Here is a 26289-nt window from a genome sequence, read left to right as displayed (position 1 = left end):
CTGCCGTATATTAGTCGTATATTAACCCGCCTTTCCTGAGACAATCCCACCCAAAGGTATTTGAAAAATAAGGAAAAGGTTAGCTGGTCAAACCTGTTGGGGAAATGTTTTAAATTGGAGAAAAATTGTGTTGAAATGAGAAGCAGAAAAGTGATGAAATTGGGGGGTTTTGCTAACGGACGACGCGCCCCACATGGCTTTGCTAACGTATGACGTTTAATGAAATGGTACATTCCACCTTTTTTCGATTTGCTGATGCTTGGGAGTTCGGATAAAATGTCTGATTCGGTTGAAAACACTACTTTTAACTTCGATTAAGCCTGAATAAATTCATCGGGTCACTTCTGGTGAAAGCACTTTGTTTAACGTCATTTAGCTCGACTATTTGGTCATAGATCAAAACAAAATAATATCAATAACTTGTCGAAATCCCCAACAACAGTGCTAATTTTGACAAGGGTCGTTTTACTTGTCAAAATAAAATAATCCTCTTCAAATAAAATAAATTAGTATAGTAAATAGGGTCGATCCACAGAGACTTAGTAATTTGACTAATTTCTTATGCAATTCTGTGTAGATTTTAATCCAGGAAACTGTAACAAAAATAAATAAAAAATAAAGGGGGTTGGCATGAATGAAATGAATAAAATGAAAGTAAAAAAATAACGATCAAGGTAAAATAAAGAGAAGCGTAAATAAATATTAAAAATAATAATGATAAAATCGTCTCAAGCTAGCTTTGTTTCAATTTCATTGATCATCGAAATAGATTTTTGCTCCGGGATTCATGTCAGTTACAGTCTACAAGGCCCAACCCTTTGTAATTTTCCCCTCTCTCATGTAACCGGTCTTCCCAAGTCTATCTTCGAAAGATGATTCTTGAGTGGATTAACGACAACTATTGCCGTTAAAACAATCAGAATTAAGTATTGGAAAGGTCCAACTCTGATTATGTTGTCTCAACTAGAATCAAATCTGATCTCGTTTTTCCTTAGCGTACCACAGCTAAGTTTGTTCACAGGTAGTCGAATTGTCACAGGCCGATCCTTTCTCCCAACTATATATTTAAACAACATCTAGACCAACGAGCTCTTTTTGATTTGAAATTGTTTAAAATTTGTAAGGTCGATTGCCAAACTAATAAACCAAAAAAACGAGAATTTATCCCGAATGGAATTAAGTGTTATTCAATTCTCACGAATGGAATTGATTCATTACTAGCTCTCATCTACAAAGAAATTAGCTAAGTAAAAGAAAGTGAAAAGGAAAAAGAAAAAAACTTTTATTAAAACGAAAACGAAGTAACATGGAAATAAAAAATAATAATCCTATAATTTTAGAAGATAATTCCAAATGTTTAAATTAAAACTTAATTTCCTAGAAAATCTCCTTAGATCATGTTGATTGAGCTATTTCCAGAATGCTATGCATACTGACTGGACCTTCTAAAAACTAAAACGTTAGACCGCGTCGTCCCAATGTTGTGCCCATGTCCTCAATCACGATCGGATAACAAAAAAATACGAATAATGCCCTTTTTTCTGCTGATTCCAGAAAGCAATCCTCTGCACGAAAATAATCAAAATAGAACTCAAATCAGAAGTAATAAATTCATAAAATAGGGAAATTAAAAAGTAAAAAGTGACAATTTAATACGCTCATCAGAGACTTGTCACTTGGCTAAGCATAAGAGACTTCATTTTCCTATTAGGATAACTGTTACTGCTGCCTGTTTAGATTTGGTTCATATGGATGTTTAGGGACCATTTCTTGTTAAAAGCGTATATTGTCATACTTATTTTTTAACTGTTGTAGATGACAAAAGTAGGTTCTTGTGGATCTTTCCTATGAAAGCAAAATCTGAAGTGCGAAAGTTAATAGTTGATTTTTTATAATTTGGTAGAAACTCTGTTTTCTGTTAGAATTAAATGCTTTAGAACTGATAACGCTGAGGAATTTGATCTAGTAGATTTTTTTAAGTACAAAGGCATTGTGCATCAATTGTACTCACACACCACAGCAAAATAGTGTAGTTGAAAGGAAGCATCAGCATATTTTGTCTGGTGCAAGGGCCTTGAGAATTCATGCTAATCTTCCTCTTATTTTTTGGATAGATTGCATTTTACATTCTGCATTTCTTATTAATATTACACTAACACCAATGTTAGATAATCTGACTCCTTTTGAAGTCTTGCATAAGCAACAATCAGTTTTGAACCAACTTAAAGTGTTTAGATGTTTAGCTTTTTCATCAGTTTTGCCTAAAACTAGAACAAAAATGCATCCTAGAGCTATTAAATGTGTATTTCTTGGTTTTCCTAAAAATATAAAAGGATACAGGTTATATGACTTAGACAGCAAATCTGTTTTTGTTTCAAGAGATGTTTTTACTGAAGATAAGTTCCCTTTTAAAGAAACTACAGTGTTTTTATTCTTCTGATATTGTTCTGCCAGCATATCATAATGATTTTTTGTTTGAAGATACTGCTTATACAGATCAGCTAGGTTCTCTTCAGGAACAACCAGTTTGTTCTCCATCTGTTGAGAACCATTCTGGTGGTAATATGTCTGTTACAGGTGAACCTGAAGCAAATTCTTCTGTAGCTAATACACCTATAGCAAGTTCTTCTCCTAATCCTTTCAGTACTGGGGATCACAACAATGTTGCTGAGCTGCCTACAGATTCATCACCAGCAGCCCCAAGGGTTCTGCCTTCTCAGTCAACCCAACCGTCTAAGAGGATTAATTTACCACAAAGGTATATAAAGACTTTGAAGTTTCATTGCCTAAAGCTAGGACTTCCACTCATAGCTTGGCACAAGTATTGTCTTATGACAATTTATCTTATAAGCATAGATCCTATGTTTGTAGTGCTTCAATTCTTGATGAACCTAAAAACTATTAACAAGCTGTGATTCATAAATGCTGGAAAGAAGCTATGAATACTGAAATTAAAGCTCTAGAAGGTAATAATACTTGGGACTTAGTTGAACTTCCTGAAGGCAAACAGACTATAGGCTGTAAATGGGTGTACAAAACAAAACTTAGGTCTGATGGTACTCTAGAAAGGCATAAAGCTAGGTTGATTGCAAAAGGATATAATCAAAAATCTGAAATAGACTTTATTGACACTTTTAGTCCTGTAGCAAAGATAACTACTATCAGGACTCTCTTGGCTGTTGCTGCAGCAAAGAAATGGAAATTATGTCAATTGGATATTAATAATGCTTTTTTACATGGAGACTTACAAGAAGAAGTGTATATGGACTTGCCTCTTGGTTTTCATTCCAATAAACCCGGTTTTGTTTGTAAATTGAACAAAAGTTTGTATGGTTTAAAGCAAGCCAGTAGGTAGTGGAATGAAAAATTGACTAATGCTTTGCTTACTCAGAATTTTACTCAAGTTGCTTCTGATTCTTCTTTATTCTTTAAGGGAGTAGGTTCTAAGTTTATTGCTTTAGTCATTTATGTAGATGACATTATTCTTTCTAGTGAAGATATGGAAGAGATTAGTAAGGTTAAAACTTATTTGCATGATATGTTTAAAATTAAAGACCTGGGAGATTTAAAATTTTTCTTAGGACTTGAAGTTTCTCGCTCTAAATCTAGATTTAAAATTAAGGAAACATGATTTTTAGGTTCTAAACCTGTGTCAACTCCTATGGTTACTAATAATAAACTTGCAAGGACAAAAGGTAAACCTCTTTTTGACATTACTGAATATAGGAAACTTGTTGGTAAATTGTTGTATCTTACAAATACAAGACTGGAGATTACTTATGCTGTGCAGCAGCTTTCTCAATTTCTGTCATCTCCTACTGAAACTCATTTGACTGCAGCTCATAGGGTTCTTCGCTATTTGAAGGGACCTCCAGGGCAAGGATTGTTTTTCCCAGCAGAAAATGATCTGAAACTTAAGGCTTTCAGTGATTCTGATTGAGCTTCGTGTCCTAATTCTTGACGGTCACTTACTGGTTTTTTGTTTTTTTTCTAGGTTCTACCTTGATTTCTTGGAAGTCTAAGAAACAACAGATCATTTCTCGTTCCTCAAGTGAAGCAGAGTATCGAGCTTTAGCAACTGTCACTTGTGAAATACAGTGGCTTCAGTTCCTTCTTAATGATCTTAATATTCTTTTTGTTCCAACAAATCTCTATTGTGACAATCTTTCCACTATTCGAATTGCAGAGAATCCTGTCTATCATGAACGTACAAAGTACATAGAGATTGATTGTCACCTAGTAGGGCAGAAGCTGCAGCAAGGAGTCATTGTCTTAATGTCGATTTCTTCTCAGAATCAATCGGCTGATTGTTTTACCAAAGCTTTACCTGTCGCTTCTTTTTAGAGGTCCATTTACAAGTTGGGTATTCAAAATTTGTATGCTCCATCTTGAGGGGGGTCTAACATAATATATAAGCTGTGCAAGATTGTAAACGGGTAGTTGGTTAGGAGGTAGTTAGAGTTAATGGTTAGTATATATATTAATGTAAGTGAAATAAAAGAGTTTTTCTGTTCTTCCACAAATCTTATTATTCTCCTTGTCAACTTGATGGTTGTAGCATATCTGGTTCCTTTTCGCAGTCAATGGATAACTTGAGAGTTGAGGATGTGGCCGCTGGCAGTCCCTCTGTTGGCGTCGAAGTTCCGGTTGGTGATCATGCAACGTGTCCTGAGGTTGGCAGTACTACTGGTAAAGAAGCTTTGGAACAAAGCCTTGATATTAATGGTCCTCAAGGTGGTGTTACAAATGTGGGGAATAGTCATTCGATGATGACACGGAAAAAATGTGGGGAATAGACATTATAAATCATGCAGTGATCCGAAGAAAAAGAAGATAATGTTGGGGAAAATAAAGAAAGAAAAAAGCACGTGTTCATTTTATTAATTTAAGCTGAATATCTTCCAAGTGGAAGAAGACCGGCTTACATATATATAAAGGAGCATTTCTAGTATTACATTTATAAAGAGATAGGATCAAATAGCAACGACATGACATCATGTTTGACGTTGAAGTTTTCATTACCAAATCCATCTCCATGTCGATAAACACAGTGAGCAGTCCTCGCCAGATTCAGCATGTGTTCAGTGACAGTGCCGGTTAATAGGCCCACACCAGCTCGGTTCACATTCACCTTTTTCCATGCTTCTCTCATTGCATTCTCAATGTGTTCACGGGCAGCTCCCTCGGAGACTCCATTTTCATACATGTAACACTGGATAGATTTAGCAACATCGCCTCTCTTCAATTCCTCCTGCATTACAATCAGTGAAATGTGATCAGTGCATATAACTCAAAGCTCAACTATCTGAAAATACATGGCTTATACATTCATACCGAAGACGTTCCCAAATCGTTTTGAAGTCGAAAAATCAACGATGACCAATATAATAACTCAGGGTAGCTTTCAAGGAATTCTAATTCCTTCTGGTTTATCTGATCTGTTACAAATAGACTTGACTGAACTGCAATTAGAGGGCCTGAGATTGATATCCAGCCATTTTTCAGGTACTCTTCAAAACTTGGTTTATATCCACTGTGGTACCATCTTGCCTCCAACAAGTAGGCTCTCAGTAAATCAACCCACTGAAGTTATAAGCAGAGAAAAACTATCACAATGCTTTAAACCATATGGAATTTATCAGGGAGAAGATAACATTACCTTATTTTTAAGATCCAACACAACATCATGACCTTGCTCCTTGAGAATGTCGTATGCCATCTCATTAACTGTGTTGTAAAGTGCAAAGAAGCATATCTTCATATAGTCCGGAAGTTGTTTCATTGCCTTATTATCCCACCTGAAACATGTAGAAAAGAGAAACAAATCAGTTAATCCTCTCCTCGAAAGATATAACGCATGTGGTAGAGATGTCGGAAGTCGGAACATTTTTTTGCCAACCTCTCAACGGCGTCGGTGAAGAGCACAAGTTCATCTAGTGTACCATAGACGTCATAAATATCATCAATCACTGTGATTAGTTGAATCGCCTTTGTGATAACTTCCCGGCAGCTCCCTAACTGAGGCTTGAAAGCTATCGCCACTGCCCAAAAGAAGGATTCCACTAACCTATCCCTGGCAAAGCTCAATCTGTCTCCAAGACCAGTGTTCTTCCACCACCTTTGCATGCAGTCCAATCGAAGGACATGAAAACCAATTATTATTCCGTCGTTTTAATTTTTGAGAAGAAAAAAAAAAGCTTCTTGTTGTATACCTCGACAAATCATTGAGTTCTTCTTGATACAATCCTTGCAAAATGTTGAAATCCAACTTTGCTAGGTTTAATACAGTGGGGTTGAAGTTGGCTCTTCTTTCATATACATCAATATACCACCTTGCTTCTAACCTTGGTATCCTCCAGTGTAGTGGAAGGTCCAGTGCATGGGTGACTTGGATGGCAAGATTAGGATCAACGTTACTGACATGTTTGAGATGTTTAGACGTGAATTGCCAAGCTGCTTCCATGATGCTTTCTCCTTCGAAACAGTGGTATGAAGCTTCATACAAGCTCACCATTCCCTTGATATCATCACGTAGAGATAGCCTGAAATTGCCTTCTTTGTCCCTAAAGCTGTCAAAAACCTCTGCACACCAAAACCAGTCGGTCATTACAAACAGCCCCAAACAAGAATTTCACAAATATTTCCATTCTAAATTAAAAATTTGTTTTACTGGAAAATGATTTCGGTATAATTTAATAAATTATTCAATGGTTTGTGAGTAATATTATAAAAAATGTAAACTACACGGGTGACCACTCAACTATGGTCAAAAATCATTTTAACCACTGATATTTTAATTTGATCAAACAAGTCATTCAAACTATAGTAAAAAATCAAGCCATATGTCGTTAACGGTAAACATAACAGGTGATGTAGCAGTTAAACTATTTTGGTATAATTACAAAATTAGTCTATGTTACTTATATATTCTTTCAAATTGGTCTTTATTTTAATAAATTCAAATAATAACATTTGATTGGAGGATTAAATTTATTTTAATTTTTTTAATTTAATAGATTTACTTTCCTCCAATCAGATGATGACACGTCACCATTTGCAAAGAAAATAAATCAAACATAGGTGGGAAGGTGAGATTCGAACCAAGGGCCGTTTAGGTGAAATAGAAAGCACCAAACGACTGGGCTTAGGCATCCATTTGAATTGGTTTATACAACAAATGATATATATATATCTCTCTCTTAGTAAATAAAATTAAGAATATTTTTTACATTAAAATTTTTATTTAATATTATAATTTAATAATATGTATATATTAATAAAAACATATATAATAAATTATAATTTAATAGAATAATATATATAACCAAAATTACGAATATGATAAACATACTAAAACTATGTTGATAGTTGTCATCGGTCTGACCGACTTTGGTTACTGAAAATAAAAATTGAGGGGAAATGGTACCTGACCTTATTGGTTCGTCCGGTTTAAGTCTCTATGCTATTAATTTTATTTAACCCCCTTTTATTTAAGTCCCTTTTGCTGAAGTCACTAACGTGGTTGAGGGACTAAAATCGAACGGACCGATAATGTTAGGGACTGAAATTAGATGGACTGATAATGTTAGGGACTTGAATCGGACGGACCGATGGCGTTAGTGACCATTTCCCCTTAATTGTTTTCAGTGACCAAAGTCGTTCAGACCGAAAATATAGGGGACTATCAACATAGTTTACCCTTATATTATTTGTTGTCTAAAGAAAAATTTATTAAGATACAAAATATATATTATTTGTTGTATAAAGCAAACCAAATGGATGCCTTGGCATAATGGTTTGGTGCTTTCTACTTCAACCATAGGGTCATTGGTTCAAATCATACTTTCCCACGTGTCACCCTCTAAGGAAAGTAAACTATTAAATTAATAAATTTAATCTTCCAATCGAATGATGACACATATTATTATTTTTATTTATTAAAATGAGGACCAAATTAAAAGAATATATAAGTAACATGAACCAATTTTATAATTATACCAAAATGGTTTAACTGTCATGTCACTTGTTCCGTTGACTATTAACGGCATATGACTTGATTGAAGCATTTAAATAGTTGGATGATCTATTTAATTAAATTAAAACATCGATGGTCAAAATGATTTTTGACTATAGTTAAGTGGTCATCTATGTAGTTTACCCTTATATAAATTACTTTTTGCTATTCTATATTTTTTTCAAAAATTATTCATAACAAATTTAAAATATAATAAATAATATTTTTTTACACCAATATAAATTTATTACTTAATATTGTTTGATAAATTTTTCAAAAGTTATGCATTATAAATACTATTTACAATAAATAATATTATTCGTTATAAAAATTTAATCATAATATTTTTAAATTATTATTATAATTTAAATTAGTATTATTTATGATAAAAATATTATTAACTTATTGACATTAAACGCTCCTACTACTTACATTCATGAACTTCAAACCCATAATCTCAATGAATAACAAAAATTCTTTTACCATCGAGATCGTTTGATTTGCGACCAATGTAATTTAGTTATTTTTCCCTCAATCTTTCCTATTTGATTGAAAAGAAAATTATTATTAAAGTTATTTACACCAATGTCAATAAGTTATTTTCTCCCTCAAATATATTTGCACAGATGCAAGTTAATTGGAAAAAATAGTAAACCCTTGAGAAAATGATTTACCGAAAAAAGAATAGTGTTTTTCAATAATATAACGTACAAACACTCCATACCTGGAGATGAATGATATCCATGTTCCCTGAGGAGCCTAAATTCCAAAGCAGTTGCATATAGATTATCCTTTTTAATTTGATTGCTGTCGTTGTTCCTGTAGATATTCCCTAAAATGTTGTGAATCTCATCATCAAAATGATACGCCACTCCAAGCCTCAGCAGGTTATCGATCATCTCAAGCTCATCCAACGGCTCATCGCCTCCCATGTCGTTTAGCATCATCCTAACTCTTCCTTTTAGCTCTTCAACTTGCCCACCGTACTCGTCTCCCTGAAATCGAAAAAGCTTGAGTCACTGATTTTTTTTCTTAAAGATATTAATGAAAATGATGATAAATGCATGATACCTTATAATTACTTGTCAATAACTGCAGATCATGGTCGTTCCAAAGGGGAGGCAGGAAGTTTCCCGACCGCCTTTTGGCCGATAAACACGAAATTTGGGTGCTACCAACAACAGTGGCACTCTTGCTACATCTCTGTGGCCCAATCTTAGGGTTTCTACCCATGAAAAAGGGAGTTACGGAAACAAGGGATGAAGCCATTTAACTATGGAAACTCCTACTGATGAGTATTTTCTGTACGACCTCTGTTGTTAATTGCACAAATTTAATGTTGATCACTAATATATATGGGTTTAGGGTTCAGGAAAAGGCAGGTCCTTAAAATTATACATTAACTTTTATATAATTTATAATCTATGAAAATCTTCAACCACTCCAGCAACAAATCAATACCAAAAAAAGAAAAATATTGGCATACCTCAAACTCTATCAATAAAAACAAAAAATTCCCTGTGTTCAATATTAACCACGTTTATAAAATTTGGGATAGTGAACATCCATAATTACTATAGCATTAACAAAAGGCAAAAGATGCTTTTTTAAAAATTGTCAAAGTTGAACCTATCAAGTCGTTTTCATTGTTTTCTTATTCGAATTCAAACCTAATTCAATTTATGAGTGTCGGCAGGCAATGGCGACAACTTTTTAGAAAAGAGTTTTCTAGTATGTTAAGCGAAACATGTAATATTAATGAAGTAAGAATCGTGACAGAAGCTAATACAATGCTTATCAATCAAGTTGATTAGCTGCAAAATTAATGATAAATGCGGCAAGAAATCATGACAGCAACATAAAGAATTGAGGTGGCAACGAACGCTTGAGAATTGGCAAGCAAATGACAACACAAATTATATCACGACATGGAAGCTTGAGGCAGCTATTTGTGTAGCAAAATAGTCAGTTACAAATACCAATATAAAGACTTAAAACGATTGAAGTATGATAGTGTAATGTGAGAGTAGCAAAAGAAAACACGAGAGATAGTGAGTGAAAGAAATATAGCTTAGCGAAGATTTGTTGAGAGTAGAGTTTATAAACTAGCCGAAGCTAGAGTTTATAAACTAGCCGAAGCTAGAGTTTGTAGTCGTGTGTTTTCGAATTAATTAATAATATTCATTGAGTTATAAAGTACATCGAGTGTTCATCAACGCTTCCAACAATTGGTATCTAGAGTTTGGTTCAAGTTTACGCAACAAAGAAATTACCAATATAATTCAACCTCAAATCCTAAGATTAACAAAGACAAATTATGACAATTGGAGTATCCAAATAAAGGCATTACTTGGTTCCCAATATTGTTGGGATGTCGTCGAGAAAGGCTATGTCGAACCTTTAATGACACACACTAATTTATGATTTGTAAAACATGTGTCATAAAATAAATGTCATGTTTTTTAAAATATGAACGATTTATGACTTACAATAATGTGTGTCATATTTAATAGTCATAATCCATAAAATTTGCAAAAACACGGAGTATACTTTTTAATTGTGTGTCATTTTTAGGAGTCGTATTCTAATTTCCCCATTATTTTCATCCTTTCCCGCTTCTTCCCCCTCCTAATGTTTTCCACTCCTTTCATTCTCTCCTTTTCTCTCCTACTTTTCATCCCGATTCTCTTCTTCTTGTTAGGCCCGAGTTTGAATCCCTAGCCTCTGCCGCCCATTTCCGCCTTCGATGAACTCGACGATCTCCGTCTCTCCCTCCGCGCCACCGTCTCTCCCTCCACCTCGTCCTCACAATGATCCCACTCTCTTGTTCGCTAATATCGGTACGATTTATTTTCTTTGATTTTCTGTTTAGTTGCATTTACAACTTTAAAGAGACGAACCAACCCTATTATTTTTCTTGTTTGTTTTCTAAGTTTCCTCTTTGTTTTGTCTATATATTTGTTACTCATTTTAAAATACGAGTCTATTATCTAACAAAATTTTAATGGTGATTTTCATGTTTAGTTTTTGCAGATGTTGCAGAAAACTGAGATTCCAGAAAAACCCATGTTTAAACCTGAATTCCCTCCTCAAGGTTTATTCCATTACCGCTTTTTTTCACTGTTTGTTATCTGTTTCATTGTGACCTAAAGAGTCATTAAACATGTTGTTTAGCGGGATTACTTTAGAATATCATGTCTAATTGTTGAGGTGATTTAATTTGCATATGTTTGCTTTGAGCTTATTTGTAAGTGGTAAATGGTTATATATGGTGTTTCTATTAGTGTTCCTTTTTGGTATTTTGTAGATTAATGAGGAGTCGAGTGAGAAAGTTTTGGAAGTGGAGCAGAAGTACAATGAAATACGCAAGCCAATCTATGATAAGCTGAATGAGAAGATTAAGTCGATTCCTGATTTCTGGTTAACAGCTGTAAGCTCTTCTATTATTTCCTATCAATTTAGGGATTTTTCCCTTAAATCTGTCTCCATGTTGAGAAGAAGGATTTCAGTTGATTTGTTCTTTTATGTACAGTTCTTGAGTCATCCTGCTCTTGGTGAACTTTTGAATGACGAGGATCAGAAGGTTTAATATCACTTCTTTCCCAAACTGAAACTGATTCAGCACTTATATTACTTTGCAAAATTTATTTTTAGTTCCATTTATTTATTCATTCATTCATTTATAAGAAGTGTTATGGATTTTCCTGATATGTAATTCTAGGTAATTTCTTTCTTTCTTATTTATTCATTCTTCTTATTTTCAACCTTTTGTTGCTTGATAGATATTTAAGTATATTAGCTCACTTGAAGTGGAAGATTTTAAAGATTAGAAATCTGGCTACTCCATTACATTTGTAAGTTTATTTATTTTCCTTTTCTTATCTTATTCTGTAGGAAATTGAAGTTGCATTTTACATTTAATCATGGTTTAATCAGTCATCACAATTTGTTGACTCACTTTTGTTATATTTTTCAGAACTTCGATCCCAATCCATAATTTGAAGATGCGAAGCTTACGAAGACCTTTACATTCCTTGATGAAGGAACCAAGATTACTGCTACCATAATCAAGTGGAAAGAAGGCATGGTGGGGGTTTCTTCTCTTGTCATGTATACTCATGTTATTTGTTTCCTTTGGTTATCATGTTAAATTAGTTTTCTAAATGTCAAGGGCTTTCCAAATGGAGTTGACCATAAGAAGAAAGGAAACAAGCGACAGTTTGCTGAAGAAAGGTTTGCTATCATATTTGTCAATCAAATTTCTCCCCAGCCTGAGGACTTTAGTCACATAAAACCTGAGATTAATTTCAGTGTTGTGTAATGTAGTCACTTCATTTTTGTTTTCTCAATAATTTTATTGAACTTCAGCTTAGCATCTTATAAGAATATTAGTTATTTCATGAGTCATCTTCTTTTTGTTATGTAGAGCTAAACCTTGGCAGATAGAGTTTTCCTTTTTTAGTGCAGACAAATTAAGATTACACATGCATTATGTATTATTGTGTATTGTGATTATAAATAGTATGCATTTATATGTTTCTTTTAGTTTATTAAGTTGCATTATAACTTCTAACATGGTAGAAATTTGTTGTACTGCAAAGCTTGGGTCATTTATGCCATTGTCTTGTATTTGATTTTGCCTCTTTCACTTAACCACCATCTCTATATTATACTAAATTTATTACACATGAATGCAGCTTCTTTACCTGGTTTTCTGATGCTCAGCAGAAAGATGACATGGATGAAATTCATGATGAGGTAAACCCTTTATGCATGTGCTGTGTGAATGTAGGTTTTCCTTCTTTTTTTTCTCATTTTTTTAAAGAGCTGGCGTCTGGCCTAAGCTTTCACTTGATAAACACTACAGGTAGCAGAGATTATCAAGGAGGATTTATGGCCCAATCCCCTCACATATTTCAACAATGTAACTTCATTTCCTTTGGATTCTTCCCCCGGTTTTGTTTTATACCATTTATGATCATCTTATGCTTCCTTTAATTTTTTTCATAACCTGATGCAGGATGCTGATGAAGAAGATTTTGAGGATGATGAAGAGGTACATCATCTTTTGCCTTTTTTTTCAATTACTAAATTCATAATCTTCCTGTACCATTTGTTCTAGCATGTTTTCTTTCAAGATAATGGCATGTTGTAGGTTTTGTGGTCTTTATTTTAACATTTTTGGTTTATTTTTCAATAAAGATAGAGTAGATTGGTCTATTTTCATTGTAGATATGTTTGTAGGACATGCTTACTAGAGTTTAGCTTGTAGTTAAAATTTGAATTCATCAATTGAGTAATAAATTGCTAATAATAAAAATGTGAATATAGAGCTCCCTTACTAGGGTTTCTCAAATGGTTGGAAAGGATGCATCCTTTTAGTTTCAAGTATATGCTCATTTTCTTTTGCTGGAGTGGTTGTGAAGGTGACATTTGTGTGAGATATACTCCTAGAGCGGTTGGAAAGTATATAACGTACAAACACTCCATACGAGAAGAATGATATCCATGTTCCCTGAGGAGCCTAAATTCCAAAGCAGTTGCATATAGATTATCCTTTTTAATTTGATTGCTGCCGCTGTTCCAGTAGATATTCCCTAAAATGTTGTGAATCTCATCATCAAAATGATACGCCACTCCAAGCCTCAGCAAGTTATCGATCATCTCAAGCTGATCCAACGGCTCATCACCTCCCATGTCGTTTAGCATCATCCTAACTTTTCCTTTTAGCTCTTCAACTTGTCCAACGTACTCGTCTCCCTGAAATCGAAAAACCTTGAGTCACTGAATTTTTTTCTTAAAGATATTAATGAAAATGATGATAAATGCATGATACCTTATAATTTCTTGTCAATAACATAAGATCATGGTCGTTCCAAAGGGGAGGCAGGAAGTTTCCCGACCGCCTTTTGGCCGATAAACACGAAATTTGGGTGCTACCAACAACAGTGGCACTCTTGCTACATCTCTGTGGCCCAATCTTAGGGTTTCTACCCATGAAAAAGGGAGTTACGGAAACAAGGGATGAAGCCATTTAACTATGGAAACTCCTACTGATGAGTATTTTCTGTACGACCTCTGTTGTTAATTGCACAAATTTAATGTTGATCACTAATATATATGGGTTTAGGGTTCAGGAAAAGGCAGGTCCTTAAAATTGTTTATTAATTTTTATATAATTTATAATCTATGAAAATCTTCAACCACACACGCCAAATCAATCCCAAAAGAAAATTGGTATACCAAATCAATACCACAAGTGTTGGAGTTTTTATGAGGTGTCATATTTGTTATCATATGGGTGTTTTGTATGTTGGTTAGTTGGTGTTTCCGTGGTTTATTGAAATTCTGGCGATCGTTTTCAGTCTGGTCCATTTAAGTTTAGTAAGATTTTCAATGAGGCTCACAGTCTTAGAAAAAAAAAGAAACAATATCGATAAAAACAAAAAATTCCATATGTCCCACATTAATCACGTTTATACAATTTGGGATAGTGAACATTCATAATGACTACAGCATTAACAAAAGGCAAAAGATGCATCGTTAAAAATTGTCAAAATTGAACCTATCAGGTCGTTTTCATTGTTTTCTTATTAGAATTAAATGGTAAGGTGAAAAAACTTTCTAGAAAAGAGTTTTCTAGTATGTTAAGCAAAACATGGAATACTAATGAAATAAGAAACGTGGCAGAAGCTAATACAATGCTTATCGATTAAGTTGATAAGCTGCAAAATTAGTGATGAGAAATCACGACAGCAACATAAATAAATGAGATGACGGCAAACACTTGAGAATTGGCAAGCAAATGACAACACAAATTTTATCACGGTAAGGATGCTTGAGGCAGCTATTTGTGTAGCGAAATAGTCCCTTACAAATGCCTGTATAAAGGCTTAAACGGTTGAAGTATGACAGTGTAATGTGACGGTAGTAAAAGAAAAAAAACGAGAGACAGCGAGTGAAAGGAATATAGTTTAGCAAAACTTTTGTTGAGAGTAGAGTCTGTAAACTATTTGAAGTTGGTGTTTGGAGTTGTGTTTCATATTTATAACATCAAGTTATAAAATATATCGAGTGTCTACTATCCACCTTACACCCTATTTATAAGAATCACGTCACACACTCCACGCCTACTAATAACCTCTCAACAACTTAATAAAATTAGTAACGTCTTTCTTTAACTGTATATTAAGGGTGTCGCACGGTAAAATTTCCGAACCAAGGATCCCACACACACAACAATAATCAGCTCACATACACATCATGGACTCTACTTCTCAAAAACAAATCAATCACAAATTAATAACCTTTAACACCCACCAACGTTTCCAACAGTATGGGTCGAGCATCTGCATTTGTAAAACGAATATTATTAGTTGATTAAATTTTTTTGAATAATCACTATAATTTTTTTTTAATTTATCACTAGTATCTGATTTATTGACCGACTAATTCAGATCGGATATTGCAGTGACGAGGGCGACCTTCAAAACCCAATTTACTCCATTCGCGAACTTCAAGATTCAAACTCCTGACCTTGCTTAAGGAACCTAGTACCTCATCCCACTAGACTAATTGGTTGTTGGTTCATTATAAATTATTTAAAGAAATACCAAACGTCACAATTTAATATTATACACTTGTCATGTTTTAATTGCAAATGATTTGATATTTTAACTGTTAACAATTTCTTTTAACTTTTAATTAGAGTTGAGAAAAAATAAAATATAAAAAATAATCTAGTCGTAATATTTAAACAATTGTGAATATCTAAATTTAAAATAAATTATTTTTTATTTTATTTATAATTAATTTTAATGGTTTTATAATATAAATTTTATATAATTTAAAAATATTATTTATGAATTATTTTATTTATTTCAAATTTTTTAAAAAACAAATAATGTCTAAAATTATAAAATCTCAAAAATCAAAACTTATGGTAGTGAAAGATGTCTCATTAATAAAGTGAGGGCTTTCCAGACCTTCCCCCTCACTCTCCCTTTTTCAATAAAGAAGCCCCGCTCGGGGGCCCTCTCTAATAAGGAAGGAAATGAAAGAATCTAAATTTTACGTCAAATTCGGTCCGATGGCTGTTCTCCACTCCTGCTGCTAAGTATTTGACAGTAAAATTATTAACTAGAATAAAATTGTTAAGATTGAAAAACGATGCTCTTAGTATAGTATGAGAATAATAAATTGCGGGTTTATATTGTAAAAACAAATAAATGGTATACATAATAATTTTAAGGATATGTACGAACTAATTTACCTCAGTAGTTAAAAGAATTGTTGTTATTCCTAGAGGTCACGAGTTCTAACACTAGAGACTATAGCAGGGTGTTTGAGCGTTCATTGTCAAATAGTTGAGAGTATTTAAAACAGATATTACTTTGTAATCATTATAGTTAAATAAAAAATAATTTTAAGGATACATAAATAAAAAAATTAATGTATTGCATATAGAGTTGAAGTCATGAGAAAAATGCACGCATATAATATTATTACCATTTATTATAATAAAAAAAAGCCAAGTTTGGAGGTGCACGATAGCAAGTTTTCTTTGGGCGTACGTTAGCTGGTCTAACGGAACGAAGACTCTGTGGTGTTCCTCCGGTGACTTTCTGTTATTTTCTTGATCTTTTTCTTCGGGTTTTCTCTTCCTCGGAGCATGGATTGGAGGAAACTCTTCGTCTGTCAATCTGGGCAAGAACTAAATTTCTTTCCTCAGAAAACAAGGAACCCTAATCTGATTGTTCATCCACCCCAGAAGTCTTCGAAGCAAGAATAGCAGATTGGAAATCCTCTTTGGTGGGGCAATTCCTTGGGGCTGCTGCAAACTTTTCCACATTGCAGAAAATAGTTGAAAACCTGTGGAATAATCCTTTGAAGGGAGCTCGTGTCCAGGTCAGCTTCGTTGGTAACAATCTCTATTTATTTTTTTAATTTCGATTCAGCTAGGGATTGAGTACTGGAAAATGACTCGTGGCACATACTTAACAAGCCTCTAATCTTAAGGAAATAGGAGCCTCTAATCTTAAAAGATTGCATTTCAATTTGTCTAAAATCCCATTATTGGTGCATCTCTATAATGTGCCTCTCGAATTATTTTCGAGAGAAGGATTAAGCTATATAGCTAGCGCCATTGGAAACCCTTTAACTATAAACTCTGTTACTGCCTCTAAAACTAGACTAGAATTCGTAAAAATATGTGTTGAGGTAGGAGTTAACGATGATATTCCCCAAACTGTTGAAGTTGTTATGGCAAATGGTCAGACTACTAAAATCTTTATGGAAGTTTCTTGGTTTCCAAAGTGTTGTAAGAATTGTAACTCTTTTGGACATAATGAAAAAGGATGCATGCTAAAACTAACTACTTATAATGCTTCTACACAGATTTGGAGGAAAAAGAGTGATCATATTAATGATGCTAATACTAATTCAATGATAATAACAATTCTTCACTGAATCCTGAACCAGTAGTTTCTCTTTCACAAGAAGATAAACTCAAAAGTGTTTCTGAACCTAGAACAGAACCTTCATGTTCTTCTCTTGAAAACATTAACTCTTCTACCAAAGGGGATTCTCCTAATCCTATCTCAAATATTTCAAATGTGAGCTTAGAGCCAGATTCTTCAAAAGTAGTATGCAATGCCTCTACTCCTTCCTTAATCTGCCAACTTCCCCTATTCACTCAGACTCTAAAGACAAAGATAACAAAGATCCAACTGTTTCAAAAGAGGCAGAGGTAGACCTGTAAAGGTTAAAATCAAAGTTGCCCTTAAAGGTTCTACAAACAGATTTGAAATCTTAAACACTGTTGATGAAAACTCTCCCACATTAGAGGATCATTGCAAGAAACCTCGGGCTGCTGCTTCAGGTGTGGCTTTGCTTATCAAAGACCTTAAAACTAAAAAGAAGGAGCAATTAATTAAAGTTAAAAGTAACTCTGATAGTGTTATTGGGGGTGGTTCTTCTTCTTCATCTCAATGATTATTTTCTTTTGGAATGTCAGAGGATTAAATAATCCTCAAAAACAAAATAAAATTCTGCATAAAGCTAATCTTTATAAGATATATGTCCTTTGTTTGATGGAGACTAGAGTTAAAGCTGAAAATTCTGAAGACTTATTAAAAAATAAGTTTAGGAATTGGAATATCTTTTCTAATTATGATTTTGCTCCCAATGGTCGAATTTGGATCCTTTCGAAAAAAAGAATTTGATTTCTCTTTTTGCCAAGCTTCTGATCAATGTATCTCAGTCAAAGGATACTTCAATGGTTCTCCTTTTATCATGTCTGGTATCTATGGAAAAAATGATGGAATTCAAAGAAGACTTCTCTAGCAACATCTTAGAGACCTTGACTCTAACTATGGATCTTTCCCTTGGATTCTTGGCGGAGATTTTAACATTTTCCTTCACTCTCTTGAAAGCTCTGATCATGAAATGCTGGGCCCTTATTATTCTACTGATATGAAAGACTTTCAAGAAATTCTCAATGATCTTCTTCTCCATGATCATCCGTTTTTTGGGCCAACTTACACTTGGAGCAACAAACAAAAAGACTCCTTTCTTGCTAGAAAATTTGACAGAGTTCTCATAAATTCTGCTTGGATTATAAAAGTTTAAATTATATAATAATAATAATATTCATTAAAATGAAAGAGTATAATACTTTCGGTAATTACACCAGTTATATCTAATTCAATAAAAGACATAAATTATAATGATTATTTAAAAACGTTATAGTTATTTATTTATAAATAATTAAATTTAAATTCAATTATAAATTTGATTTTAAAATAAAAATCCTATTTAATATATGAAAAGAATAATGGAAAGTAGTTCGACTTTTTTTATTTTTTATTTTTTATTTAAAGATATGCGTTCTCAGATTTTTATTCCAAATCCGAATTTGATTGAGAAATGATGAAAACAAGTGGGCACTACTCAAATTGCTCACACGATTAATATGATTCTTTTCCCATTTTATTTATAAAATCGACACCCATTTGTTATTATCTATGAAAATGGTACCTAAATTTAAGCAGAATTTTGAAAGGATCAAAAGAGAGACCAAATGACAAATTTGTTTGGTTCTAGAAAAGATCTACTATTTTATTTTTTTATTCCAGTTTTTTTTAATAATTTATTCTTTTAGTATTTTTATATTTAATGTATTAAATATCTTAATAATTTTGTATATTTTATATTTTAAATTTAAATGATTATTTAAACTTTTTAAAAAATTAATTAAATCCTTAAACTTTATAAAATAATCAGTTAAACCCTCGAACTTAGTCGAAAAGTCAATTAAACTCATCTATTACATCATCATCTATCATGTATTACCACAATAATATCGTGAACCATCACATCAATATTATATATTGTCATGTAAGCTTTGTGAATTGTAATGTAAGCATTATGACGGTCAACGTTTAATTCTATTAGTCAAAATGTTAGATTAATTTTTTTCTCAATTTAAGGGTTACATTGAGTGTAAAAAAATTCAAGGGTTACACTAATTGTTTTTCAAAAGTTTTAGGACCTTAAATACCACTAAACATATTTTTTATTTTAACGACACATTTTTGTGCCCTTATTTACAACAATACTTTTTAGTGTATTTTTTTTTAATTTAATTGATATCTAATATGCATTAACATTATATTTTTATTATATACTAAAATAATTTTTGTTATACAATTTCTTGTCAGTTTTATTGTTTTATATTTACACAGCTCAAATATTAAATTTATGTAATAAAACTTTTAATAATTATATTTTAACATAATTATTTAATAACTACTTCTTCATCTTTAATTTAAAAAAATGGTATAAAATATGTTTTAACTTTTTATTTTTAAAATCAAATTTTCATTTATATTAATCAAAAATATTTTTTAATTTTCAAAAAACTAAAACTAATTTTTTAAAAAAAATATATATATAAATAAAAAATATTTTCTAAAACGAGAGTGTTGTAGATTATAATCACTAAACTAAACAAGAAATACGTATTTAAATCATCTACTAAATATCCTAATTCAATCTCTGTTTTCATCATCCAAAATCCAGTAAAAATATAACGTCATTTTGCAGGTTAGCATTAATGGTAGATTCTTGACGGGGGTTAATTCTTATTGATAATTTATTACTTCAACATAATTATGTTATTTGATGATAATAACAATAATAATAAATCATTAACGGTGTGAGTTTAAGTGTTAAGTAGCTTGATGTCGTTTAAGTAGGTCTTAAGTTTGAGTCATTGACTCATTGTGTATGCAGAAAATCTCTGCTCGGAGACTCACCCATCAAAGTCAGATGTTCAATCCGAGTCGGTTCGGACTAGTCAATATAAAACCTTGCGAACCGAAGGGGCAAAAAAAAACAATAATAATAAATTTTATTTTTCAAAAGTATTTCATTGATATATCTTATTGATATAATATTTTAAATTATTTTAAATAATTATAATAAAAGTTAAATATAATTACTTGAATATTTATTTTTATAAAAAATAATTTATTTAAATTATATAAATTTTTTAAAAAATAAAATGAATTTGATGTTTTCAAAATAATTACGTTAGAGCATCTGTAAAGTAATACTCAATAAATTAATAATTTTTCTAAATAATAATTTTTCAAGTCTCTATTTGAACTCGAGTTCTAAATTAATAATTTTAATAAATTAATAAGATAATAATTTTTCAGAAAACTTTATATAAATTTATGATCCCTTCAATGTTATAAATTAATAATTCTATAAAATTATAAATATAACTATGACAATTTAATAAAATTGTTACGTGATCTTTTTGTAGTTTATACTAAAACATTTTGTTTCATTTTTCAGGGATGTCTAAGGTACGACAGCCTTAATGTATGACTAAGTAAATACACTACTAGAAATGTTAATATTTTTTAATATTTTTGATAAAGCGCTACATAAAACATTATTTTCTTTTTACAGAAAATGTTATTATTAAGTGTTACCCAAAATGTTTAACATTTTTGGTAAAGAGCTACCTAAGACATTATTATTTTACTCGAAATGTTAATATTAAACACTACCTAAAATATTATTTTTTACCTGAAATTAAGTAATGAAATTAAAATTTTAAATAAAAATAATATTTTAAATAACATTTTATTAAAAATATTAATATTTTTAATAATATATTTCTTTAATTATATATTAAGACTGCGGTAGCTTATACATTCAGGCTGCTTTTGCTTTTTAAGGACTAAGGGCATGGACCTCACACATATGAGATTAGCCACGTGTATATCACACTTGTCATGAAAGACACCTCCTCCGCACACTTGTTTGACCGATCCTAGCTATTCTGGAGAATAAAAATATCAATAATAACTTGCGATACGTAAAATTTATACTTTTTTTGGTAAAACATTTAAGTTATGGTAGTTTTGAATTAAGATATAATTAAGATCTAATTAAGATTTATAATAAAATTTATATATGTAATATATATATATATATATATATATATATAATATAATAGATCTTATATAAATTAATTTAATTTAATAGTTAAGAAATCACTATTATTTTTAATGATTATTATAATAGTAATATATCTAAAAATTTAAGAATGAGATTTAAAATTTTAATATTCAATTTTTAAAAATAATGAATATATATATATTTTATTTTTTTCTTAATGTATTAAACTAAATTTTACGTTTTTTTCTTAAATAATGGAAGACACTTGACCGTAGAGGGCTTAGCGCAGTTGGAAGGTTATCATACGTGTACCTTCATATTGGATATTTCCTCTATAAATAAGCTTCATACTGCGGACTCCGAGCTATGTATTTTTTCCATAAAAAAAAAGGAAGAGCAAATATCTGGTTTGAGTTTCATTGTCGACCTCGCATCTCAGTTAACTTTATTTTTCTTTGTTTGGAGATTTTAAGAAAAATCATCGCCAAAAACATGTTTATTGAGAGCTTTAAAGTAGAAAGTCCAAATGTGAAATACACTGACAACGAGATCCGATCTGTGTACAACTATGAGACCACTGAGCTGGTTCATGAGATCAGGGATGGAGCCTATCAATGGGTTGTCAAGCCCAAGATTCTCAAATATGAATTCAAGACTGATGTCATTGTCCCCAAATTAGGGTTTGAATCTGAACTTCCCATCTTTTTCTTTTCTTTTCTTTTCTGGGTTTGTTTTAAATCTTTGTTAATGTTCCAGGGTGATGCTTGTTGGATGGGGAGGAAACAATGGTGCAACCCTGACTGGTGGTGTTATAGCCAATCGAGAGTAAGATTCTTTCCCCTCCTTTAGTTTTACCCATTTTGATTATTTCTTTTCGATCTGTTTGTTGATTTATGAGACATGGGTAATGGATGATGTTAAACAGGGGAATCTCCTGGGCTACCAAGGACAAGGTGCAACAAGCTAATTACTTTGGCTCACTGACTCAGGCATCGACGATCCGAGTTGGATCTTACAATGGAGAGGAGATTTATGCCCCATTTAAGAGCCTTCTCCCCATGGTATGCACCTGATGAACTGATATTTCGTTTTTGATTCCATATATTGTTGTCTGTTTTAATCAGGGAATTCTGAATAAATACAGGTGAAACCAGAGGATATTGTGTTTGGAGGATGGGACATAAGTGACATGAACCTAGCTGATGCTATGGCTAGGGCCAAGGTCTTCGACATTGATCTGCAAAAGCAGCTCAGGCCCTACATGGAATCCATGATCCCACTTCCTGGGATTTACGACCCAGATTTCATTGCTGCAAACCAAGGTGATCGTGCCAATAACGTCATCAAGGGGACCAAGAAAGAACAAGTTCAGCAAATCATCAAAGACATTAGGTACCATATTCAACTCTCCATTTTATTTTGTTTAGAAAAAGGTATGTTCTTGCTGTACTTTCTCAACATTTTAACATTAACTTGTGTTGTGTCAGGGAATTCAAGGAGAAAAACAAGGTGGACAAGTTGGTTGTCCTCTGGACTGCAAACACCGAGAGGTACAGCAATGTCATTGTGGGACTAAACGACACCGTGGAAAGTCTCATGGGTTCTTTGGAGAAGAATGTAGCAGAGATTTCTCCTTCCACTTTGTATGCTATTGCTTGTGTTCTTGAGAATGTTCCTTTTGTCAATGGAAGCCCTCAAAACACCTTTGTTCCTGGTATGTTCCCATTTCTTTTGAAATGCCATTAGCAAATGTAATAACCCTTTAGAAGTGAGTATCTATTTGGGTTTTCCATTTGTTGTTGTCCAGGGCTAATTGATTTGGCTATTCAGAGGAACTCTCTGATTGGAGGAGATGACTTCAAGAGTGGCCAGACAAAGATGAAATCTGTCCTAGTGGATTTCCTTGTTGGGGCCGGTATCAAGGTGCATATCTTTTGAACTTTATAAAGCTTTCACCTTAATTTGTTAGATAGGCAGAACTTAGAAGCATGATCGATGTGATTTCGTAGCTTATCTTCCAATAAAGATGATACTATGACATTGATGGATAGTTGTACTAATGATGATGGTAAGTTAACACTTTGACAGCCGACATCAATAGTGAGCTACAATCATCTGGGAAACAACGATGGCATGAATCTATCAGCTCCGCAGACCTTCCGGTCGAAAGAGATATCAAAGAGCAATGTTGTTGACGACATGGTTTCAAGCAATGGAATACTCTATGAGCCTGGTGAACATCCTGACCATGTTGTGGTCATCAAGGTAATTAACTTTACCTATCATGTTGTGGTCGCCAAGGCCTTTGTCTGAGAATTAAATGTGGGCTTCTGTCTGTTTTGTATCGTAGTACGTGCCGTATGTGGGAGATAGCAAGAGAGCCATGGATGAGTACACATCAGAGATATTCATGGGAGGCAAGAACACCATTGTGTTGCACAACACATGTGAGGACTCCCTTTTGGCTGCTCCCATCATCCTAGATTTGGTTCTTCTTGCTGAGCTTAGCACCAGGATCCAGCTAAAAGCTGAAGGAGAGGTACGTTTGATGTCATTTACTATAACGCCCGAGCTGATGTTTTAAGTGATTAACATTGTGTTGACCATTACATTTTTTATACATTCGATATGATTTTTCATTTTGCAGGGAAAGTTCCACTCTTTCCACCCCGTGTCTACTATCCTCAGTTACCTCACCAAGGCCCCTCTTGTGAGTCCAAAAAGATGCTATTGTCTTTACCTTTAACTCTATCCAATTAAGTTGGTATTAAATTCCTTCTTGGACTAAATGAGGACAGAATTGAGTAAACTTCATTTCATCTTTAACACAAGAATGTGCACAGAACGGTGGGAATTCAGTATAATCATGATAAGTTAGTGAATAAGAACTATTTACACCTTTATATCAATTGCATTCTTTTGGGAAAAACAGGTTCCGCCAGGCACACCAGTGATAAATGCACTGTCGAAGCAGCGAGCAATGCTGGAGAACATACTGAGAGCATGCGTTGGCTTAGCTCCTGAAAACAACATGATCTTGGAATACAAGTGAAGAAGCTTTTGGTCCTTGGGAACTTTAGGATCATTTCCGGTTTCTGTTTCATAAAAGCTGTGGTTCATCGGTGTCACAGATTGTAATGGTTTATGGTTGGTGTATTACGGTGTTTTCCTCCCTCTTTCGGATGGGGCTCTTATTATGCTCTTTCATGTAAAGCTCATTCTTGAGCATGTTCCACTTTTGTGGAATTAGATATGATCACATGAAACACTTTTGAAGCGTTTAAAATGCACCATCTCTTATGCTTCGACTTAACCGATCTTCCATGTTTTAGTACATGCATGCATTGAATGTACTATGTTTGATGCATATATATCTAAGATCATCCGTACCATTTTGATACATACTATATCTATATGACCATAATTGACACCATAATTGTGTAACGATTTTGAAGAAACACATCGTTGAGTGACTAAAATGGAACTGCAAGAATAATTAAGTTACTAAATACTTATTTTACTAAAAATAAAAAACAAATGTGAATTGACACCATAATTCATAAAACAACTTCACTGAAACGTACTAAAATGCAAGTCCTAGTAAAAAAAAGGTAACTTGTACCAATTCTAGCAGTAAGTTTAGCAGGTAGCTCTGTTATTATATGTATGCCATAGCGGTAAGCACAGGTAGGGGTGCGTTTGATCAAGTCGAATGAGTAAATACTACTCCCTCTCCAGCTTTATATATATATTCGAATACAAATCCTACCGAGTATTTACGAAGAACCTGCAAAAGAAAGAGTACAGTAAGAGAGTTGAAACAAAAAAGAGAGAAGGAAAGGGCGTTACCCTTCGGCGTTTGGTGTTTCCTGCGACCGCAGAGGTCGCTCAACGATCCGAGCGGTCAAAAGATAGAAAAAGGATGGCAAGCAATATATCTTGAAATGGGAACGATCCAACGGTGGGCGGCGGCGGATCGGAGAACGGTTTTCAGCCTTTTTACGACAACCAGAGCGCCTTATAGAGAAATGGGCCCCGGATTCGAACTCCTCGCATCAAGACCAATATGGTGGTGAAGCTTAGTTTCCATTGGCGATAATCGACGGCGGCGGTCGGCCGGCCGGCGGACTTACCGGCGACGAACGAAGCGGCGACAGATGGTCGACCGTGTAGAAGAAACAAAGCACGGTAAAGTTGTTTTCAATCTGGATGAAGATTGCAAATGAATTCAAGAAAAGGCAAACTATTTTGCTTTTGTAACGTGTTAATGAAGTTTGAGGGTAAACTGTCTCTATGGTCCTTATAATTTTATTGTAAAATCCATCCGGTGGTCCTCATAGGTTTGATAAATCATTCAATCTAGTCCATTACTTTTTTAATTTCATTTTATTTCAGATATTTATGTCTGGTTCATTTTGTATAACCTTTAACTTTTTTATTTTTTATTTTGGTTTACTTTAATTTTAAGTTATTATCCATTTGATTTGATTTTTTATTTTATTTTATTTTGTTTACTCTTCCTCTAATTTCTTTGTGTTCTTCGGTTGTTTTTTTATATTTTTTATTAACATATTTATTCCTTTCAATTTTTAGGACTTCGAAGTTAGTCAGTTTTTTTTATTTATATCTTTTTTGTATACATTACATTATTTATAACATTTCTTGGAATACTAACGTTCTTTTCTGTGTATAACAGATTTTTTTGGATTCAAATAGAATTATATTTATTTTTTTAAAGGATCACTAATTAAATTAAATTAAATTACAATTTAAATTTATTTTTCCTTTTTAAGACAACC

General features: G+C 32.9%; 2 protein-coding genes and 1 pseudogene across 3 annotated transcripts; 2 read left to right on the top strand and 1 right to left on the bottom strand.

Annotated features, from left to right (window-relative positions):
• Positions 1-2358: 2358 nt before the first annotated feature.
• Positions 2359-24800, top strand: LOC120138169 (inositol-3-phosphate synthase). Of its 2 annotated transcripts, XM_039153741.1 has the most exons (11): positions 2359-2371; positions 17498-17507; positions 22232-22315; positions 22416-22551; positions 22635-22882; positions 22978-23204; positions 23298-23413; positions 23579-23755; positions 23841-24029; positions 24138-24200; positions 24423-24800. In XM_039153741.1, the coding sequence occupies exons 3-11, from the start codon at positions 22251-22253 to the stop codon at positions 24540-24542; spliced, it is 1341 nt and encodes a 446-aa protein (XP_039009672.1). In that variant the 5' UTR covers positions 2359-2371; positions 17498-17507; positions 22232-22250; the 3' UTR covers positions 24543-24800. The 2 variants fall into 2 exon arrangements, with proteins under 2 accessions (XP_039009672.1, XP_039009671.1); XM_039153740.1 differs by lacking the exons at positions 2359-2371; positions 17498-17507 and adding an exon at positions 21934-22170 and having other exon boundaries at positions 22247-22315.
• LOC120138167 ((R)-limonene synthase 1, chloroplastic-like) lies at positions 4886-9356 on the bottom strand. The gene is made up of 7 exons (XM_039153739.1): positions 9086-9356; positions 8739-9009; positions 6213-6582; positions 5900-6118; positions 5660-5798; positions 5335-5583; positions 4886-5251 (listed from the first exon to the last, which is right to left on the bottom strand). The coding sequence occupies exons 1-7, from the start codon at positions 9281-9283 to the stop codon at positions 4958-4960; spliced, it is 1740 nt and encodes a 579-aa protein (XP_039009670.1). The 5' UTR covers positions 9284-9356; the 3' UTR covers positions 4886-4957.
• On the top strand, positions 10761-13151 carry LOC120138229 (annotated as a pseudogene).
• Positions 24801-26289: the final 1489 nt, after the last annotated feature.

This window comes from Hibiscus syriacus, unplaced genomic scaffold, assembly GCF_006381635.1.
Source record: "Hibiscus syriacus cultivar Baekdansim isolate YM2019G1 unplaced genomic scaffold, ASM638163v2 tig00110678_pilon, whole genome shotgun sequence".
NCBI lineage: Eukaryota > Viridiplantae > Streptophyta > Magnoliopsida > Malvales > Malvaceae > Hibiscus > Hibiscus syriacus.
The sequence above is the reverse complement of the archived record's forward strand: the minus strand, read 5'-3'. Positions and strand labels throughout refer to the sequence as shown.

What these genes read in the sequence shown, in the direction of transcription:
- LOC120138167 (XM_039153739.1), bottom strand. Translation starts at nt 9,283, where the DNA reads ATGGCTTCATCCCTTGTTTCCGTAACTCCCTTTTTCATGGGTAGAAAC. An exon ending in GAACTCAATGATTTGTCGAG is followed by an intron (nt 6,119 to 6,212) that starts GTATACAACAAG and finishes CTGCATGCAAAG; the next exon opens with GTGGTGGAAGAACACTGGTC. An exon ending in TGTTGGATCTTAAAAATAAG is followed by an intron (nt 5,584 to 5,659) that starts GTAATGTTATCT and finishes TTATAACTTCAG; the next exon opens with TGGGTTGATTTACTGAGAGC.
- LOC120138169 (XM_039153740.1), top strand. Translation starts at nt 21,983, where the DNA reads ATGTTTATTGAGAGCTTTAAAGTAGAAAGTCCAAATGTGAAATACACT. An exon ending in ACCATGTTGTGGTCATCAAG is followed by an intron (nt 23,756 to 23,840) that starts GTAATTAACTTT and finishes TTTGTATCGTAG; the next exon opens with TACGTGCCGTATGTGGGAGA. An exon ending in AGCTAAAAGCTGAAGGAGAG is followed by an intron (nt 24,030 to 24,137) that starts GTACGTTTGATG and finishes TTCATTTTGCAG; the next exon opens with GGAAAGTTCCACTCTTTCCA.